Source organism: Falco rusticolus, chromosome 4, assembly GCF_015220075.1.
Source record: "Falco rusticolus isolate bFalRus1 chromosome 4, bFalRus1.pri, whole genome shotgun sequence".
NCBI lineage: Eukaryota > Metazoa > Chordata > Aves > Falconiformes > Falconidae > Falco > Falco rusticolus.
This window is the reverse complement of record NC_051190.1, coordinates 9894681-9911071: the sequence shown is the minus strand read 5'-3', so window position 1 is coordinate 9911071 and position 16391 is coordinate 9894681. Positions and strand designations below refer to the sequence as shown.

Here is a 16391-nt window from a genome sequence, read left to right as displayed (position 1 = left end):
TTATAGTGAGAATTGTTATTTCAGAGGAAGAAACACAGAACCTGTGGAGACTAGAATATTGCAAACTGGAGGTACAGTGGAATGGGAAAACCAGAACATAAAAGAGTAGGTGGTGGATATGGCACTTAGAGCAGAAAAGGAATAAAGCAAAGGAAAGACACTGGGTGTAGGATTGGAGGAGGAAAGAGGAGGAAGCTGTAGCTTTGGAAAAGGGATAGTCAGGATGGGGAAAGCAAAGAGCAGTGAAAGATGAGAGAGTGAAAAGGGATGAAGTATGGTAATGGAGGAAAGCTAGTGAGTGTGAAAGCAGAGAGATGGAAATATGGATTGGAGGCAGAAGTCTCCTATAAAACACTACAGGTTTATCAGTTCAACCTTTGCAAATACTAACTCTGGGAAGATAAAGATGCCATGTGGGTGTGGAGCAATTTGTGGCCAGAGCTTGGTAAGAAGAGGCATGAATATCTGATGGGATGGGGCAATTCAGAGGCAGGTTGATAGTGTATATAAAAAGTAACAGCACAGTTCTTAGCGCAGAGATTGGTATTAATTCTATTTTTGATCTCTTCTAATTGCCATTAACTCTCACTCTTTTTCTTCAAATCTCCATGCCCCTCTTCCCTTAACACCTGGATGCAGAGAGGTGGCTTTGCTCAGCACCATTGTTCGGTGCTTACACGTAAGTGACAGCAGTTCAATATGCTGCTTCTAATGTCTATGGAATTACTGTTATGTTGCCATGTAGGGTGGGAAACAGTTTGATTTAATAAAGCATCCCATCAAATGCAGATTACATGCGTACAGTCATACACACACAGTTAGAAGATGTTAAGATTAAAGCCTCTGTGGTTGTTTGCTAGTTGTGATAGTCTTGAATTACAAATAAGCCTAACTACTCTTACCATGGAAAAACAAGTGTGTAAGTTCTGAATTCAAGACTGAGATTCTCTCCTGAGGGGTTTCAGACTTCAGCTTCTTTGTCTCCCCTCCTACCCCCTTAAAATCACCCACTCTCTGTTTTTGCCAGCAGCATAATTTTCTAGATCTTGTCATGTGATTAGTGGGCTTGTGTTACTGAAAGTCTTTAAGTGATATTCTCCCCCCCCCCACCCCCATGAGGTACTTTGCAAAAGTAGTGGTACCTGGTAGTCCCACTATTGATATGATGACACTTCAGATGGCCATAAAGAAACTGCCAGACAATCAAAAAAAGCAGTTACCTGATTAATGAAGAATACTGGGGTTGCAGACGTAACTGAAGAGGATGCTGGGTTTTGTCTCCACTTATTATTGATATTTCTTTTTACTGCTCCACCAAGATCTAGCATAATTTCCTGCATATTTTAAACATCTGAACCACTGTGATGGTTTCTCTAGCTTTTTTTTTCCCCTTACACACCAAATTTGGCTGAAGAACTTCAGTGCTAAAAATAAATAGTGACATCTAAACCAACATTTTCTACTTTGAAATAGTTTGAGGCATGTGTTTGGAGTGCGGTTGCCTGAAGACTGAAGATAAATTACTGCAACTAGGCTTCTTCCTATTTCCTCCTTTTTGTTTCCTTTTTAATTTTAGAGAAGCATTGAACTAACCAAGCTGCAGATGCGGTCACCTGTGAGGAAGGCTGATCTAATTTATGAGAAGCCTGACATAAAAATGTGCTAAATGTGCTGAAAGTAAATTTCAGATGTGCAAGTGGTTTCTTTGCTAGTTTTGCTGCCAATGTCTTCATGGGGAAAGAGGTGTCTTTTATGCCAAATGGGAAGAATTCAGACAGTATTTACAAAACAGTATATTTATTTTGTGCAGGCTGGCAGACTTCAGTTATTCCCTTCAGGATGCATGAATCTAAATAAGATAACGGTTTCTAAGAGAGAAGTTTGTTCCTAGCTTTGCCTTGATGATTAATTACGTAAATTGCATAATACTATCACAGAAAGCACCACTTTACCTCTCCTGGATTCTGACTGGTTTTATTTAATGTCTGTATCCACTGATACATTTTCTTAAGCAGTGATGTTACATGTAACAGACACTTATTATAAATGGTGTCAGACAGGCCTTTGTTCTTAATTGTTGAAGCAAAATGATGCACTAATGTATCTACGTCAAATCTGCTTAAATACCATTATAGTATGACCAATATGATTTTAAAACACAAGTTACCATATACATTGAAAAGCGTATGTGGCTTTCTGTTATTTTATATTTATACTCACAATCTGAATAGTTTCCTCCGGGTGTGTGGGGGAGTTACTCTGCCTAGTTGGCAGCATAGCCGTGAGTGGAATATCGTACCTGTTGTGACTTGGCAGTCAGAAACTGGCTCCTTCATGTGTCATAGAAAGACTCTTCCACGCGGGGGCGCCCTGCTGGCATCCCTCCTCTCCGCGCCTGCTCCAGCACTCTGTGCTCATCCGCTTCCCTCTGTGCAGAGACTAATTCTACCTCCTCCTGTAGTAGGTTAAAGAGATTCTAGGTGGGTGCTTGATCCCTGGCCCATCTCATCCCCCTTTCTCTTTGAAAAGAATCCCTTTTTTGCTTTCTAACAGACGATGTATTCCTGTACTCCACTTCCTCCTTTTAGATCTCTTTCTTCTTCCAGTGGGTTGCAAGCTCTTCTGTTTCAGAGTTTGATTGCCCCAGCACTACTACTCTTTTACTGTCTTATTTCAGGCTTGCTTTTATTCTGCCTTTGTGGAGGTGCTGTTGTGCCTCTGTCCAGCATTGACCTTTCTTGGGCCAGAAGGTCTCTGATACCTGATATTAGAAGTGGTAAGAAACAATTCTACAAGTCTTTCTGCTTTAATGTATTAGAATATGGTGCTGTAAACATACAGCCTGTATAATGGGTTTAGTAGAAGCTGAGTTTCTCTGTAGCCATGCAGTTCCTGCTTTGGAGCATTGCAGGAGCAGGGAAAGTTTACTTCAGTGTTGATAGCAGCAATGCAGGGGGCAATAGAAGCATTAAAATTTCCCTTCTCTAATACACAATTTGTAGTTCAGAAGACTGGAGCTTATATTCTGTAGCAAGCTGACACCCTAGACACTGATTCTTATTTGTAAAAGTGTTGGTTTTGATGTCTTCCTGCTTATTCTGTGGGCGGAGTTTTACATAGTTTAGCTTATTATTGGTTTTGTTTTTGAACAAACCATTGGAACTGTTGTTGATTAGTCACAAGACTAATTTCTCTTGGAACAGCAAGGTTTATGTTGGCAAACAAATAGAGATGCTATCAGAAATTCATTGTGTAGCATTTGCGTAACTGGATAGCAGTCAATTCCATCTGCAGTTCCAAAACATACATCAGAATTGTTGTATTCTTAATGTATACACTGAATTTAAAAAGCAATTCAGTGTGACCAGTTGGAAAATTTTGAAGAATTCAAGAGTGTGTTATTCCAAACTGATGTGCTGACTCGGCATGGTTTAATTACCATAAGTTCTATCCACAACATGTGATGTTAGGTTAGTTATGTTATGCCAGAATGTTCTATTAGAAATTTCTGTAAAACACGGTTGTTTGATACATTAGTTCTTAGGTCCATGATTAATGGCTGTATCTTATCCACAACATCTGATGTTAGGTTAGTTATGTTATGCCAGAATGTTCTATTAGAAATTTCTGTAAAACACGGTTGTTTGATACATTAGTTCTTAGGTCCATGATTAATGGCTGTATCTTTTCGTAGGTTCAACAGGTAGTGGAAATTACAAGGTTCTTTGCATATAGTAGTACTGCCAGAATCATGAACATGTGCTGGAGAGAAGCTGTCGGTTATTTATAAATAAGTTAGTTAGTTATAAAAAAGAAGGGTGCAGGCTGGCCTTCAGGGTTTGCCAGGTTTCTAGTAATTTGAGGCTCTGGGTAGAAAACCCTGGACATGTTTTGAGCTGTTACCACTTGTGTTATCTAGAAGCGTGCTGTAATGCTTAGGAGTTTGCACTGTTTTCATTAACTCAATTCAGTAGCTGTTTTATTAAACTTTCACAGTTTTTACCTATAAATATGAGTTAAGTATACAGCCATAAAACCTGTCCAATTACCTAGTTTACAGGGCTACTTTCAAGTTAATTACATGCTAGTTACAGAAAATACACTTTGGATGATATGTTGCTTGGGGCAAGAATTTTGAAGCATGCTTATAGAGCACTTGGCTAATGCATTCTTGAAATGAAGACACTGTCATAGGCTTTTGCATTTGCAAGACTTTTCCATGATTATTTACATCGTACACTGTACATATTCTGTTTATTAAAGCTCAGTTATTCAATTAATATTTTGAGTTTTTCTGATAACAAAGATAGCATGATATCTCCCATTTGGAAAGACTTCTTATAATTTCATGTTATCTTTTCACAAAATCAGTATTTTCTTCAGAAATACTTTATGCAATCATTCTGTTAATGTTGTAGGGCTTTATTTTATGGATCTTTGTAACAAGTTTATTTTTGTTCCGGGTGTGGTTTGTTATTTATAGTAGAAATATTCTGTATGTGCTATAAACCTGTCATGCCAGCTATTTGGCACATACAAACAATACTGAGCTAGAAGCAACATGTGATAAAGCAGATAGGTCCAATTGTCATTCTCTTAGGCTAAGTCTGATGTTCTGTTATATAGCAGATTTCCTGTCTTTAATCATAGATTGGGTGTTACCTTGTACTCCTGCTGTCATTTACTGTTCTTTTCTTTGTTCAACAGCAGATGAACTTGACCCCTGTTCAATTTAACTCAAACCTAACTCTGCCCATTTCTTTGTATTTGTTTCCCCCCACCCCACCAGTGGCTGCTCTCAGAGAACACGTGATCTGAAATTACTATTTCCTATCACTTCGTTTCAGAAACTTGTAATGGTTAACAGGGCGATGCTGTTGTCCAGCTGAATTTGATGCCGCTCAGTCTGAGAAATGAAATTTTTAGGAACAATTTTGAACTATATAGTGGTATTTTATTGTTGTTACACAATTTCAGATTAGCAGATTTATTTTAAAATGACTAGTGGACATGAATGGTTGTACACATGGATTTCTGTTGCTAATCTTTGTTTTTACTGGTTGTGATACTTGCAGTAGAACTTGTTGTTACTAGAACCTGTTACAAAGATACGTTATTAACATCACCGTTTCCTTTTTTACCAAATCACTGCAATGGTCTTGGTGTCCAATTTCCTAGTGCTCATACTGTAAAATCTCACTGGTCAATCTCAGTTGATTGTAAAAGTTTCCAATTTGGCAGTGTTTGGGTAGTACTAATCGGAACTGTGGAGTGAGTTTTAAACAAAAAGTACAGAAATGGACTACACGTTTAGAAAAAGCTGCAAGAGCATTATTTGCAGAAACATTTGGGAAATCCTCTGCTGTACAAGAGGTTTTGTTCGAACATCTGCCTCTCCATCTCCAGTTCCACATGTTCTGATTTAGGTTGTCAAGTTGTACTTCTGACAGAAAGCTAAATAAAGTCTTCTAAGGACTGGGAGAGAAGGAAAGCATTCTGAAAACTTTTGAATGAGCTTATAAACAGTTCTGTGGAGCTGATGGAAAAAGAAGAGGAAATTTGAGTTCCTCCTGATGTTTTCTGTTGGAAGAAGCATTTTGAGTGGGTTTATTGGTGCTCTCTATGAAGACTGCTGTTATTCCCAAACATAAAAGTGCTTTCAAAGCCAGATTTTCTCTGAGACATCTCAGTCTTAGTAGGAGTCCTAATTATTTTTAAACTAAATATAAGAACAAGATTATTCTTGAAAGCTAATGCTCTTTTCTGTGGTTAGAATGTATGCAGCAATTAAAAACTCTGGTTGTCTTTTAAAATCTGGCACAAATGCATAATAAGAGCAATACGATGGTGTCTATTTATAGCAGCCTGGAAACAAATTTTGTTATTACAGTAGCAACCAGAAAAAAAGGTCTTCGTTTTGCTAGATATCATGTAAACATAATAATAAACTATTCTTTCTCTAAAGAATTTGTAATCTAAACTCTTATAAGAACATACTGAAATATTTCTTAAATAATTCCAAATTAATTTTTTTAAAGTAAATTCAGATCTGTTGAAGCTCTTAAATTCCACTCATGATGACAGATGTTGTAATTCCTAGGTTCTGCTGCATGTTTTGAAATGATCCTAATGTGATTTGAGATAATATTCTAAAACTCTGAAATGCACATTTGAAAATATTTATTACTTAGTGGCTTTGATTCAAAAATTGTACACTGGTGCTGTCTCTCCGTGGATTGTGGTTAATTGTAAAGCTTTTCAGAGAAAGTTAAATTTAGCATCCTTAAAACACTCATAATGCACAATGAGAAAACAGTTTCAATCTGTCCGTGTGCCAGCAAGCTCCCCACTGAATTTGGAAAGCCTGTTTCGTTTCCAAGTGCTATTTCAATTTTTCAGTGGTTCACAATCTTAAATACCCTCAAAAGAAGTAGTCTAAGTTTCAGCAATCACTGTGTCCTCTCAGACACTTCCAGTCAAAAGCAGACCAGTAGCCTTGTGAAAAGGTTATAAAATGAGGGTTATACCAATCCTAAAAAGATTAGACTGCATGCATGGCCTGACTGGAAGGATACTAGAAGATGATGGGAAAGAATTGCAGTGCTTTCTGAGGGTATTCAGTTGGGCAGTGACTGCTGCAGTTTGGTGTGACACCATTTATTTATGACATCATAATTATTCTTTTCTCAATATCTTCAGAAACTCGTGACAATTTTTCACATTTTGGGAAGCGTTCTTAGAGTTGTCCAAATCACTATCTCTGGCAGTGTATGTGAGAAATGACAAACTCAAGACAGTTTGTACTATTGGAGATTGGATGGGCAAATTTGGAAGTCTTGCAGAGAATGTGCCACCAGTAAGCATCTCTTCCAGCCCTTAGAAGGAGCCAGGTCAAGTCTCTGGATCTCTGCTTGATGGTAGCGACAGAACTGGGAATCTCTTGACACAGCCAGGCCACTACTTAGCACATGCCACTGAGGTGTAGAGACCAGTGTTCAAATCTGTGAGGTGTTATGCCAGGTATTTCATTTAGATAAAGTACAGTCCAAGGCAAGAGGTGATGTCAGGAGGTACTCTAAAAGTACCTTGTAGGGTGGACAAAAGCAGGACTGAAACTAGTATGTTATCTCTTAAGGATTACTGTCGTGCAAGTCTTTGCGTATTCTCCTGTTTAATTAAATTCTTATGACATTTTATTGTCTTTTCATGATATTTTGTTGAAGAGTGCAGAACCTCTGTTATTTTCACAGCTCAAGCCCCCTCATAGCTTATTTCAAGTAACTTGCTTTCCTCGTGCTGCTGTCACCTGCTGAAATAGATAAAAGCTTCAGAAGTTGTTGTAGTTGGGTTGGTTTTTATTAAAGGAATATTTAAGTAGGTTGATATATTTCTTCAGAGTAACAGGATTTTTTGATAACTTTTTTTTTTTTTTTTACTTTGATATCCAATAGTAAACGTGTATCAACTCCTAGTCTTGAGGAGGCTTTCCTCTATTACCAATCAGTAAACAGAAGAATGGGTTGACTGCTACACAAAGTTTGAAGTCGGCCCCTCTTACAGCACGGTTTCTGAAAAGAGGGAGAGAGCTGCAGGGTTTTTTGGATGGCCTGGTGGCTGCATGTGAACCTGCGTTTGACTCGCTTAGGCTTCTGCATGTGAAAAAGGGAATATGTTACGTGTCTTCCTACCACAGTACTTCAGATATGTATGTTCCCATTTGTCGTACAGTTAAAAATCATAGTTGCAGCAGTAGGATACTGCTGTCCTGCAAGGATGATTTTTACGTATTTATTTTCTTTTTTCTATTTCCTTACTTTTAAGAACTATAAAGAAAGTAACAGTGAAACTGCTTAGGTAGTTTTGCTTGCACTTTGCTATGATTTTGACAAGATCAACCAGCAGAAGTTACTTGGAAACTGGCTGTGTATTGTCTGAATAAAGACTTATCATGTGCTTGTTAAAACATTTGACAGACTTCAACCTTATGCCACCCCAGTGCTTTGGGCATTTTACAAGTAAGAATACTAAGGCAGGAAAGTTTCTCAGACAAAGTGCTGAGGTAGGTTTTTTGAGTTTAAATCATTAATACCCCATGTTCATTCTCTGTTCCTGTAAACCAAAGTTACAGTAATATTTGATTGCTTTTACCTGCAGTTCTGTGGATGTTTCTGGCTATTTGATGTGCTCATGGCCCTGGCATGTTTCATTTCATGTTTTGTTACTGCGTTGGACTCGGTGGCAGTGCTCTAGCTGCACACAGAGACAGCATGAACAGCTTTCATATTTTTATGTATTTTGAATTTGTCAATTATGATTTCTTAGCCTCAATCTTTTGAGGAAGTTCTGCCTGAAATCTAGATATGATGTCTTAGATTTCCTTCCTTGGTACTTGTGTGAGTGTTTACAATTTAAGAAAGCTCAAGCTGCACTTTCAGGTGGATGCTATTGATGTTGCTGTCAACAAAGTGCAGAGTACCTTGGAGCTGACTGCTGCAAAGCTGCAGGGAAAAACCCCAGATACAATGTTTTATTTACTCAGAGGTTAGAGAGCAGTTTTTGCCATCCTGTTAATCTATGTTGATTGATACAGGTAGGTTTTAAATGTGGTTCACTAAATTGATGAGGAAAAGTCTGGCGGGCCAATCTCATGCCTGACACTAGGCTGAAATCTGTGGCATCTGCCTTTAGGCTGCTTAAATTCCAATGCCTACTGAGGCAGAAGGTTATAGGAGATCTAAGAAGTGGCACAAATGCAAATATAAAGAAGCATAGCAAGTCAAAGTGTTTGCATGTTGTGGTCTTCACAAAATGGAATACGGAAATCCAAATTTACCAGGAAATCTGATTGAAAAATGCCTGCCTTCCTAAATTCATCTTTGGTGCAATTTAAGGCCTATGAAAATCGTAACACTTCAAAAAATTGCTCTCCTGTATTTGATCCTGGGTAAGGGATTACCAAATTCTGATAGCAAAGGATTAGGGTTTCATGTGAAGCTGTGAAAAATTAAGAAATAACTTAGATCTAGTAACAGCCTAATAACAAATTAATGAAGAGGAAGGAAAGAACCCTTGACAAAAATTTGCAGGCTTTTATATAGAATTTATATGGATTTTCTTTGAAAAATAAACTGTGTTCTGCTGGAAGGGTCTCAGAAGAAGAAGGTGGCAAGATTTGATTTTAGTTCATCTTTAGGCAGGGACACTGACTAACAGCATTTACAGTATGTCAAGAGGGAAATACTTGAGTAATTTTTAAAATCTTGGCCTAAAATGTCTGCTTCCTGAAGATTGCTTCAACTCGTTTTTTCTGTCTGCAGAGATGTCGTGGCTCTTGTCAAAGGAATTGGTTGCTGACTGGTATCAGTTTCACCTTTTATCTTCTTCCTCCAAACTCAGCAGAAACTTTTTATTCTAATTGAGTTTCGAGCTGATGAAAGACTGCACCAGCTCACTAAGGGCCTGTTTTCTTTAAAAATGAAGTTTGAATTGCTGTTAGCTTGCTACCCAAATTCAAATTTGTCTTGACATTCTTGCCTACTGGAAGTATGCAGAATTTTGCAGCTGGCAAAAAGATCTCCCATGTTTGTAGATCTAAGCAAGTCACAAAAGAATTGAACAGGATAGGGAGAGATCAAGGGTGAGGTGTAAGGATGTTGGCAATGTGAATTAATTATCTGTGTGTGTGAAGAGAGAGTGAGTGTTAAAATCACTGACGCAACGTATTTACTAAAAAGTTAAATATTATTACCAATTAATTAAATCAAAGGAAAAAGGAGGTAACTCTGTTTTTAAAATTACTTTTATTGTTTCTTAAACCTTCATATTTATTCATGTTTGACTTCTTAGTGCATACCCATTTGTCATTGTTTTTCTTAAGCTTTAGACTGAGCTGTTGACCTTATGCTTTAAAGAATCTGCAGTTGCCTATAAATAATCTATAAAACCAAGTTTTGAAGCCCTTCTCTTAGAATGGAATTAATCTTTAAGCGATAATAAGCAGATGAAGTTCTATTGGTTTAGAAGTGGAATTACTCAGTTGCAGCAGCTAAAGACCTGAGTTAAATGAAAGTCCCACATGGGCCTAATACTTTTATCATTGCTTATTGCTCTAGCTTTCAATGGAAGTAAATACCATATACGTACGTACTTGTGATTTCTTTCAGCTTCTGGTAGCTATGACTCTTACCAGAACCTCCTTTTAAACCTAACATAAGAAAGGGTGTAATACTGAAGGTGCTGCAGAATGCACGCTCTCTTTGTCATTGTAGACAAACTGTGCAGTGAACAGCAGCAGAAGTTAAATGTGTGTGAAGCAATTACCTCAAATTTGGTAAAGCAAGGAACTGTTGACATACAAATGGCATACAAAAAATTAAATAATTTCTAATGTTATTGTATATTTCTTGTTTTAATGTTGGTAGTGGTGTTAAAGCATGGAAGTAGTATGCTGTCATCAAAAAACGCTCACTCTCCCTGCACCTGACAGGTCTAATTCTAGCTTAACATAAAGAATATAGCAAAAAAAGTTTGCGTGCTTAGCTAAATACGTAGTTTGAGCCTTAAATCTTTTAATATAGAAAGTATGGCAGAAATGCATTAATCTTATGCTTATATGTGGGTTTTGTATGTTAAAATGGAAGAGCTGGCTATTACCTTCAGCAGTTTCTCTTTGTCCATTATGGATACTTGCCTGAACTTTTTACACAATTATTACCTAAGTCTTGAAGAAACAAAAAAGTATCTTCAGAATAGTAGTAGGAACATAGTTGTCTAATAAGACTAATCAATACGTCTTGTAAACTCAAGAATTCACTATCTTACAAATGTATAAAAAATATTTTAAAAGGTAAGCACTCAAGAAACCTTTTGTTGTATATTTGCAGCATGTGTACAAGGATCAAAAAAATTCCAGGATGTTACTTTTTCCCTGTATTTGCACTTGTTCTTTACATTAGAGTTCATGTATGCTTCAAAAAAGAGCCACATCTCAAATATCTCCCAATAGTTCTTTTTTACTAGTTTCTGAGGACAAGTTTCACTTGCCCAAAAAGGTTAATTCAATTTGTGATGCAGGAAAGATGTGGGAAAGCCATTTTAGATTGCTCGTTTTTACTTGCCATGTGAAGTGCTCTGTTTCAGTCGCTTCTGATGATTATGGATTCCATTTTTCAGTCAATACTCTGCATTGTTTTCTAGCTAACTTTGTCTAAGAGAAGTTGATACCTATGCATCACTAGATTTTGAACGTGCTCAAATGCACATTGAAACTGGTACATATGAATCATACACTAATATAAATTTTCATATAATGTGTGGGAAGTTATGCCTTTTGATAACTTGCAGACAAACACCTCATGAAACTTAGCTTTTCTTACTTGAAGTAATGTGACTTAATATAATGGCCAAACAAGGCAATTAACTGAGCATATATTAAAGGAAAATATCTACTATAAAGTGCTGGTGACCTAGCTGGAGGTTTGAGAGAGACCACTGAAGAAACTCATGATTAGTAGGTCAGTCTCTGCGGCATTCCTGTCCAAACAATGATTTGGCATGCGGATATGAGAGCTCCCAAGGAAGCATTATGTTCTGCAGTGTGAATTAAGTCTGGAACACAATCCTGTAAGTTTAGTCTTCAGGCATATTGATGGCTAGTGTGTGTGTGTCCAGGGCGTCCTTGCAGGAGGAGATCCACAGTTCTGAAACTTCAAGTGGGCTGGGAAATTTCATGTCATTGAGGTAACAACAGTCTTATTTGATTTTTTTTTTTTTTTTTTTTTTTAAGACAGCAAGGTGAATGCTTTCTTGATGCTTCAGGTATATATAGCTTTCCAAACTCCAGTGAAACGAAGGTTCACTGGGTTTCACAGGATGAGTTGCCAAAGGCTTGCTTATCTAGATTAGTAGAGAATCAGCAGAACTGGAGTTTCATTCATCAGTTATATTGAACTACCAGGGATAAAATCAAACTTTGCACTTCCTTGACACGTCCTCGCATGCATAATTTGGGTGCTCTGCCAAGCTTATCTTTGGGCCTTGAATCTGGGTTGAATCTAAAACATTCTGTGATGAGTTCTTGCCATTATGCCCCTGTTAATTTAAGATCCCTTACTTTCTGAAATACTGAAAGTTTTCTGTGAACTGAATGTTTAAAAGTTGCATTCAGTGTTTACCAGCAGTATTGTTTTCTGAGGCATCCACCTTTGGAGGTAGTTGTCTGCCCTTGAGTTTAAAGCCAATTTGCTGCTGTTTAAGCCTGAGAATTGCACAGGTAGGAGGAGGTGGGCTGCGTTTCAGTTACTGAGTCTCTAAGCGCCCAAAGACCTACCTATTACTTTAAAACCACATTCATGATGTCTTTACTTTTACCATTCTGGTGCCGTTCACCTGTTAGCAATTTTTATAACACTGTTGTCAGTTTAAAATACTGTTTGAAGCAGTCTGTGAGGAAAAACCACGGCAGATAGACACGACAATACATATCACTGCTCCTGACACTTCTAGTACGCTGCATGACAGGAAGCGAGAGCAAACTGTGTGGCTGCATGGGGAGGAGTTCCTGCCGAAAACTGAAGGAGAGACATAGGGACTTCTTTGTAGCAAAGGCTTTTCACTGTCACGCTGAATATTAAAAATCCTCCTAAAATCTTAGTACAATACAAAGTACCCCATGGTGTGGTGTTGCTTTTTTGTGCATCATCAGGTAAGTGTAAATTCAGGATTGTGTTACTTTTTGTTTGTGTGTGTGGCATTGTAGTAAGTTGAACTTGCACAGATACTGCTTCCATGCATGCCAGGATTTGAAATTGGCTATTAACGAAGCCAAAGTGCTGCTTAGCAGGAATGTTTCCTTCTATAAGGAAAGAAATTTGTTAGAAGTTTAGATAATACTCTAATATTTCCAAAGGGATGGATGGCAGTTTGTTTTTCTCTACGTATTGGTGGTTTATTGCTGCAGGGTGGTGGTTTTATGTTTTTGGTCTTGCTTTTTTATCGTACATGTGTAAATATCTCTGCCTCTGTCTCCTACCGTCAAAGTGAGGATTATGGCTGATTGCAAGGGTTTAAATGAGCACGTTTATAGCTATATGCATAAGCCTATCCACTGTCAAACTGAAAGTTGTAACAGATCCTGTTTACGGTGTATTTACAATTCATAATGATTCTGCTCTGCAGCATGTGTATGTGGCATCACCTGGAAAATGGTGCAAGTTTTAGACATTACACTTTGGAAAGATGTGGACAGAAAAGCAGCAAGATTAATAATAACTCTAGAAAATATAGCCTATGAAGGAAGTTTAAAAAATATAGCTCATGTTGTGTGTAAAGAAGTAAGACTTGATATGAGGTACAAATCTACATTTGTCTCTGAGTGTGTGTGGGAACAATTATGAAGTTGGTACTTGTTCTCTGTATTTGCTAAGGGTACCGCAGGAATAAGTAGGTTTATTTCATAGCAAGTGAGATTTAGGTTAAATATTTTTTGGGAAAACACTTCCTGATTGTAATGTTAACTAAGCAGTAGAACGGAGTATACAATTATATTATAAAATCTGTAATTTCAGACCTTTCAGCATAATCTAGAAAGACCTGCATTGTGCACATTGACCTAGCTTACATGTTGCAATGGTTAGCATTTAATACTTGATTGTTCTTAATGATTCACGTGGGATTTTGGTTTTGGGCTGTTAATAGTATGTGGATAAGAGTAGCACATTAGGGTCACAAGTGCACAATCTGATCTCTTAACTTTGCAGCTCTAGTCCCAGTTTGTACGATCTTTCCATACACTGGAAAACTAGAGAGCTTCCTTTTATTTAAGAAGCTAAGTTATTTCAAAATATTTGCACAGATGTTGAAGAAAACCATATTTTGAAGTTCTTAGGAACATGTGATAAAGGTGAGTGCCTGTAGTGTGAAGCAAGTGACCTGGGGATGTGTTCAAGGGCCTGTATGCACTAGGATTTGCTGTGGAGAATGTGGCTTAAATATACTGAAGCTTAAGACTGGATTGTTAATTGGGATATATATTTTTTGTATGACATTTTTGCAATAGGGAAAGAGATGGTCTGTGATGAATTTATTGCATAGAATGTTTTTAAGATGTTATCTGAAATGCTTTATGCGGTTCTGACTTAAATCATGTTTAAGAAAGGTAAATCAAAATTGCAACGGTCTTGGAAAGTTTATTAAGACTGTCAGAGAAATGAAGAGCTATTCAACTAGTGAAAATTAGTTTAACAGATGTTGTACATTTGAATTCTTGGGTTTTATTAAATAGCTTAAGAACTGATTAACTGCCATACTGTTAAATTGGCGTAGTCTTTTTGGATGTACTTAACATGCATATTTGCTGTGGGTATGTGTTTTAGGTTTCATTCACTTGAAAATTTATAGTAAAGAAAATATACTAAATGACACGTTTTTTATGGAACGCAAGGGAGATGCATGTTTATGAAGTAAAGTCACACAGATTGTTTAGGGTCTACTAATATTGCTGAGCTCGCTTTGAAATCTTCTAAGTTGGATGTAAATTCTATCTCCTGTTCTATACACTTTGTTCAAAATGACTGAAGTCTTTATCTCTTCGTCAGTTTTGGTTGAAACTGGGCAACAAGTTTTACAAAAATAAAAGAATTAAGAGTCACAGGGATATTGACCGGTATCCCATAAGCCTTGTTTCCTGAGAAATTGAGCTCAAGTGTTTGTGTGTGTTTGTTTATATTGAACCAAAAAATAGATATAGCAACATGTAATTTTAGTAAAAGCAATATTGTGTTTATCTGCAGAAAAAAATCCATTTTGGGTGTAGCCAGTTTATCTATCCTGTGTGAAGCTGAAGAAGAGCACTTGAGGCTGGTAGATCAAAAGCTATATGCAGGATCCTGTCTGTGGTTTTAAAGGTACAGCAGCATAATGATGTTGAAGGCAGGAGACTGGGAGAAAGCAGAGCAGCAGTAGAGTATTAGAACAATGAGGGTTGACTGCTATTTATGCAAATGTAAGCCAATTAAATGCCACGTGGAGACCTAGTTTATGGGAATTGTTTCATTCTGCTGTATGTGGTTCCAGTGCTGTGCACAGTATCAGCAATCCAAGATCTCTTTTACAATGAGAAGCTCTGTTGGATTCTTAAAAAAAACCCCAACAATAAAACCCCCAACCCCCCAATAAATTATATAATAAGAATAATGATAAAGTGTAATTTGAATGAATCTGCATTTCATGAGAAACTTTCATTGTGATTTTTGTTGGAAGGAAAAAGAGGTCTTGTGTGTTACATACACAGATGTAGTCATTTTGGAACCACAATTGGTGGTTGACAGCTGTGATTAAATGGTCAACTGCAGCAAGTACTGGTCTTTGCTGTCCAGTGAGAGGAAGTCCCCATGCCTTCAAGTGCACAAAACGTTTAAGGGTAGAGTTAGATCATTAAAATAGCCCAACTTCGATTATTCTTACTTTTACAACTAGACCTATAATAAACTCCCTCGACACAAACGTACAAAGCTGGGAACTGCAACTTCATCACATCAACTTGGCAAAGGAATCCAGGGATTATTTGTAAACTGACTGATTATGTTATTTGGGGTCACAAAGAACTGGATCTGACAGATCCCAGGTGAAAAGAAGCTGTGTTTGTCAGAACAACAGCAGCTAAATCTAAGTAGTGTATGGACTCTTAAATTGCATCTTAGTTTTTATTCGTATGCTAGGTGAATTTAGAATCCTTGGATATTGATTGTGTTAGTTAAAGGCATAATTTATGTAGCAGTCTTCAAGTTCCAACTGAGAAAGGATCATATAATAAAGCCTGCTGTTCACTCATGTAACAAAGAACTACAGAGAAAGAAATAAATGTAATTTATCTGAATTTGAGTTAGACTTTATAGTAAACTATGAAAAACTTTCAGCATGTTTAACTCTGCTAGATTCCAATGACTGATACTCTCCCCGTCTTCTGAAAAGGGGAAGGAAGAAGGTTAAATAAAGACAGAATAAATACCAGTCCTCAAACAAAGCTCTGCTGATCCTTGTCCTTACAGCATCCCGTACATGCACGCCCATTTCCTGTTGTTAATGCTCAACACATTGAACATAACTTTCATTTCATTGTTCACTTCGGTGTTCATTTTATATTACATTGACCGGAAAATCTTAAATCCATCATGGTAAGCACAGCAGAAATAAAGCGTGCTCTCTGTGGTCAGAGAAGGCTGAAAAGGAGCTGCCATTTTGTCTGCAGGTAGGAGCGTCTCTTCAGAAGGGCTTAGATAGGTTCAGCAGCAAAGCCTGAAGTGCCATAGATGACCTCACCTCCATTTCAGTTTTCTGCTGTGTTGTGACAGACTTAGAGCAGTTTCTTTCATTTGTTTTGCTTGGGACATCAT

General features: G+C 37.4%; 1 protein-coding gene across 2 annotated transcripts in view; it reads left to right on the top strand.

The window, feature by feature from the left end:
- The window catches only part of ARHGEF3 (Rho guanine nucleotide exchange factor 3), a 137882-nt gene that overhangs the window by 42615 nt on the left and 78876 nt on the right, over positions 1 to 16391 (top strand). Inside the window, exon 1 of one of the 2 annotated variants that reach the window (XM_037386218.1) lies at positions 12592 to 12703. The exons of the other annotated variant lie outside the window; for it this stretch is intronic. Coding sequence (XP_037242115.1) covers positions 12671 to 12703 — 33 coding nt within the window. The 5' untranslated portion in view covers positions 12592 to 12670. Of the gene's footprint in view, positions 1 to 12591; positions 12704 to 16391 lie in introns of those variants that run through there. 2 annotated transcript variants of the gene reach the window in all.